General features: G+C 38.1%; 1 protein-coding gene across 2 annotated transcripts in view; it reads left to right on the top strand.

The window, feature by feature from the left end:
- The window catches only part of Mctp (multiple C2 domain and transmembrane region protein), a 302,695-nt gene that overhangs the window by 141,232 nt on the left and 156,463 nt on the right, over nt 1-5,000 (top strand). For both annotated transcript variants that reach the window (XM_076198654.1, XM_076198655.1), the window contains exon 4: nt 3,834-3,915. In XM_076198654.1, the coding sequence (XP_076054769.1) occupies nt 3,834-3,915 (82 nt within the window). The remainder of the gene's footprint in view (nt 1-3,833; nt 3,916-5,000) is intronic.

Below are 5,000 nucleotides of genomic sequence, written 5' to 3'. Positions count from 1 at the left end.
AACCTCTCTTCTGGTGTCGTCAGGTGATTTTATTCAGTCCGAGACAAGAGCCAGGAGGCCATCCGTCAACAGAATAAAATCGCCTGACGGCAGCCATGATAGAATAATATATTAAACGTCGCACTTAGAGGCTTACATAAGAACATAAAAATGGAGGAGACCATAAGACATACATTAGGTAGTTCCATGTCCCTTAGCACCCGTCATCTCTATTCATAAAGCTATCTAACCTTTTCTTAAGACAACCGATAGTTTCAGCTCTCGATACATTGTTACTAATTCGTTAACTAATCTATTGGTAAACCAGTTTTTGCCTATTTCCTCCTTAACCCTAAATTAAATCTCATTAGTGTAAGAAAGATTTCCTTTTTTAATAAAATCGCCAGACGGTGTCTAGAATAAAGGAACACCATAATCAAAAGGTCTCCCAAAGACGGTTAATTAACCGTCACGAACGGTCCATCAGGCTCAAATTTCAAACCTCTAACGGTCGTCTTGTGCGTCCAACCAGCGCCCAGGATTCCGGTTAAGCTGCTCTCAGCCAATCAGGTGAGAGAACGCCTAATGTGGACTTAGATAAAACAAATAAGTGGACAAAAGTGACTCGGAGACAAAGGGCGCATTCATCACCTTTACCCTTTGTGTGTGGACAGCCACGGAAAGTTACAGTCTGCGTTCCATTTTTAAAATAGGAAAAAGAAATGTGGAGGAATTTACGAAAAAGCTCTTTGCTGCGGTCGAAGCCGCCACCTTCGTCCTCTGTGTACTGACAGCCAAGCCCTGTACGGTTATGTCTCACTGGATCAAATAAGGTTGTTTGGCAGAACTCAGCACCCTCATCTCCCTATTATTGTAGACCAATCAATCTGAGTTTTAAGAAAGAATCATCAGACCATACACGGGAAGAAATATCACAGCTTCAGGAAGCAGTAGAAAATCTTATAGCAACATTAACTGAAAAGACTAAAGTTCATCACAAGATGTTGTTAACCATGGTTGATAGGAAGATTTGCCAAGCCCTCACACACGCTCCGTCTGCAACGTCATGCTACGTATGCAAACCGAGGACTAATCCATCAGGCATGAACAAGTTAAAGGATATAGAAGAGAAGGGTGTAGAAGAAAGTGCATTTTCATATGAATTATCCCCTCTACATCTTCTCATTAACTCGATGGAGTGCATTCTTCATATATGATAACGAATGAAATTAAAAACTTGGATGGCAAAAGGTAATGCGAATAAGATAGAGAAAACAAGAATATTCAGAGAACTGAAGAAAGACCTCGGATTGAATGTTGGCAGGCCAGCTCAGGGATCAGGAACAACGAACACTGGAAATACGGCAAGAAGATTTTTTGCTAATTCTGAAAATGCATCGAAGATAACTGGAGTTGATGTTCGGCTTATACATCGTTTTTCAGTTGTACTCCGCGCTCTAAATTCAGGCTTCGAAATAGATAGTGATAAATATGATGTATATGCCAAGGACACCGCAAACCTTTTTGTACAGTTGTATAGATGGTAATATATGCCAGTGTCCGTACACAAGATGTTGATGCTTGGGAAACAGATAATCCAGTTGTCCATGCATCTGAAGAAGGACTAGAGGCCACTCACAAGCTTCTTAGAAATGCTAGGCATCATCATACATGCAAACAATCCAGAATCAGGTCGAACGCTGATTTAATACACTGGCTATGTTTACTATCAGATCCTCTTTTAGCCGGACTAAGAAAAAAAATCGCCTCACAAGAATGATCAACTATCTACAGACGTGTTAGCTCTACTTATGTCCCCTCAGGTGTAGAGAGAGTATGTGTATGTATGATAGTATTGGTGATAAGAGAGAGTGAGTGTGTTTGTGTGAGTCTGTGTGGGTTAGGGTATGTGTGGGTGGGGGGATAAGAGAGTGTGTTTGTGTGGGGTGGGGGTGAGAGTGAGTATGTGTGGAGGATGAGAGTGAGTGTGTGTGTGGGTAAGAGAGAGAGAGTGTTTTTGTGGGTGAGAGTGAGTGTTTTTGTGGGTGAGTGTGTGTGTGTGTCATTGTGGGTGAGAAAGAGAGGGAGTGAGTGAGTTTTTGTGTGTGTGGAAGACATTTAACAATAATTATAATTTTGTATATATTTATTGTTCCATTATACGTATACTCTATCATCGTAAATGTGTATATAGTTTTCCTTGTCAGACTGATTGACAACTGGCATTCAGAATATTCCTTGTGGTTTGTATTAAGACGAAAGCTTGTGTGTGTGTGTGTGTGTGTGTGTGTGTGTGTGTGTGTGTGTATGCGTGTGTGTGTGTGTGTGTGTGTATGTGTATGTGTGACATTTACCGTTCAATGAAACTATGAAAACAAAATAAAATAAATGGAAAGTACTTCACATTGTATAGTTTGAAAATCTTTGATTTGTGTCCTGTAATGATTTACAATTATTTACTATCAAGTATATTTTCATTCGCTACATTCTGTAAATATGAAAAAACATAATTTGTTAGATACTGAATATGAAAAAAGAGCATCTCAATTTTAAAAATTAATCATCGGACTATACAGAAAACATAGATGATTGTATCGGTGTGACGTCCCTAGACTTTTACTCAAGAAAATGGCTATTCAGACCACTGTGCGCCGTAGTGGTAGGCAAAAACTCTACTCACAGCGCCACGAGGTGTTTGTGTGTGTGTGTGTGTGTGTGTGTGTGTGTGTGTGTGTGTGTGTGTGTGTGTGTGTGTGTGTGTGTGTGTGTGTGTGTGTGTGTGTGTGTGTGTGTGTGTGCGTGTGTGTGTGTGTGTGTGTGTGTGTGTGTGTGTGTGTGTGTGTGTGTGTGTGTGTGTGTGTGTGATTCACCATAGTTCACCAAAGTCTTGGATCACGTGCTGGACTCGTGATCGTCAGCATTTACCCTCCCGAATGGAAGCTCAGAATTCATTTATAGTGCGATCAATGGGTAATGATGTGACCTTACACACACACACACACACACACACACACACACACACACACACACACACACACACACACACACACACATACACACACACCGTATTTCCTTGCCCAGGTGGGATAGTAACGGTTTGCAGTGTAAGCAAATCTTTCAAACCTTGAGCGGAGCTTGATCTCGGGCTTTCCACATGAGAGTTTAAGACGCTATCCACTACACCAGTAGGCTGTGTATATATGTATGTACGCATATATGTATACATACATGGATATATGTATGTAGAGTATATATGCATACATGTATATATGTAATTTCACATAGCATACGCTCCATTTGCCCTTACCACCACCACGTGTTATTATAGCTCGTATTTTTATACTTAAGATGTTTTAGTCTCGTTAGCACCAGACAATTTTATTCAGTTGACAAGGAGTTCCGGACAAGAGGGACATAAGGATATCGTGACAAACTTATTCACATCTTATTTTGGATATTTTATTTGAACTGACGTCAGGTGATTTTATTCAGCTGAGGAAGGGGATGGCCGGGGATGAAGACGTCACCTGTGTCTGTAACCAAATTCTGGTTAAGGAAGAGTGATTAACGAATAATTACAACTTTAGCACTTTCATTATAATAAGATTAAATTTTCGCTGTAAAGTTAAAAAGTTTCCAAAATTCGCTCAGTATTCTGTTCCTTCATGTTCCGCTAATATTACTATTGTTAATCACAGGTTTATGAATCTTATGTTTAATTTAATTTCAGATTTCAGTATTTGATATGTCGCCTGTGACAACGTCAAGTCAATATGCCTTCGCGCACTTCGCGTTGTTCCTCTCTGTCTTGTATACAATCTTGGTAATCCAGACCTTTCTTTCTTTCTTTCCAGACCAAATTCCAGCAGAGGAGGCATCCACGTAAGAAGGACCTCTTAGACGCCATCAAGAGTAACTCCCATCCAGGTAGCCCATGTTCGTGTCCTTTTTTAATCTTTTGTCCTTTTTTTTTAATCCCTCGTCTCCACTGCGACTAGGTACAGTAGATAGAAGCTTCTTCAGTGGCTCTCTCCTGATGAGAACGTGGTAGTAGCCTTCTTCGTGTGTGTATGTATTTCGTCTTTGTCTTACGTTTTTACTTTAGTATTCGCTCAACGCTTACGTTAGGTGTAGAGTTCGAATCCTTATCAGATGATTTCAATATTCGGAAATCTTTAGAACTCGGATTAGAAAAAAATCCCGAGAGAATTTTTTTTTCCGTTTCTTTGTCTAGCTATTATCGGTGGTATTCTTAGAAAGATTTCCTTATATAAATCTTATATAAATCCTTGGAAAGGACAGATTTATATAATGAAATATTTTTTAAGAACACCACTGTAAGATTCTTATCGGTAGTATTCTTAAAAAGAGAAATTTCCTTATATAAATCTTTACCACCATAAGATTATTACGGTGGTATTCTCAAAAAGATTCTTTCCTTATATAAATCTTTCCCTTCCAAGGATTTATATAAGATTTATATAAGGAAAGATTTTCTTTTAAGAATACCAACGTAAGATTCTTGCGGTGGTATTCTTAAAAAAACATATTTCCTTATATAAATCTTTCCCTTCCAAGGATTTATATAAGATTTATATAAGGAAAGATTTTCTTTTAAGAATACCACCGTAGGATTCTTACGGTGGTATTCTTAAAAAAATTCTTACCATATGTAAATCTTTCCCTTCCAAGGATTTATACAAAACTTATATAAGGAGAGAATTTATTTTTAAGACTACCACTATAATAGTCTTACGGTGGTATTCTTAAAAAAATTCTTTCCTTTTATAAATATTTTCCTTCCAAGGATTTACATATGATTTATATAACGATTTTTTTTAAGAACACCACTCTTAAAAATTTTCTTACCTTATATAAATATTTCCCTTCCAAGGATATATATAAGATTTATATAAGGATTTTTTTTTTTTTAATACCACCGTATGTCACTTTCTTTCGACACGAACCGTGTCATGTAGACACGTTGTGTGGTATGTGTGTATACTAATGCTTGCCACTTT

This window comes from Oratosquilla oratoria, chromosome 15 (assembly GCF_046742065.1).
Source record: "Oratosquilla oratoria isolate Oo_2021 chromosome 15, ASM4674206v1, whole genome shotgun sequence".
Classification (NCBI taxonomy): domain Eukaryota; kingdom Metazoa; phylum Arthropoda; class Malacostraca; order Stomatopoda; family Squillidae; genus Oratosquilla; species Oratosquilla oratoria.
The sequence above is the reverse complement of the archived record's forward strand: the minus strand, read 5'-3'. Positions and strand labels throughout refer to the sequence as shown.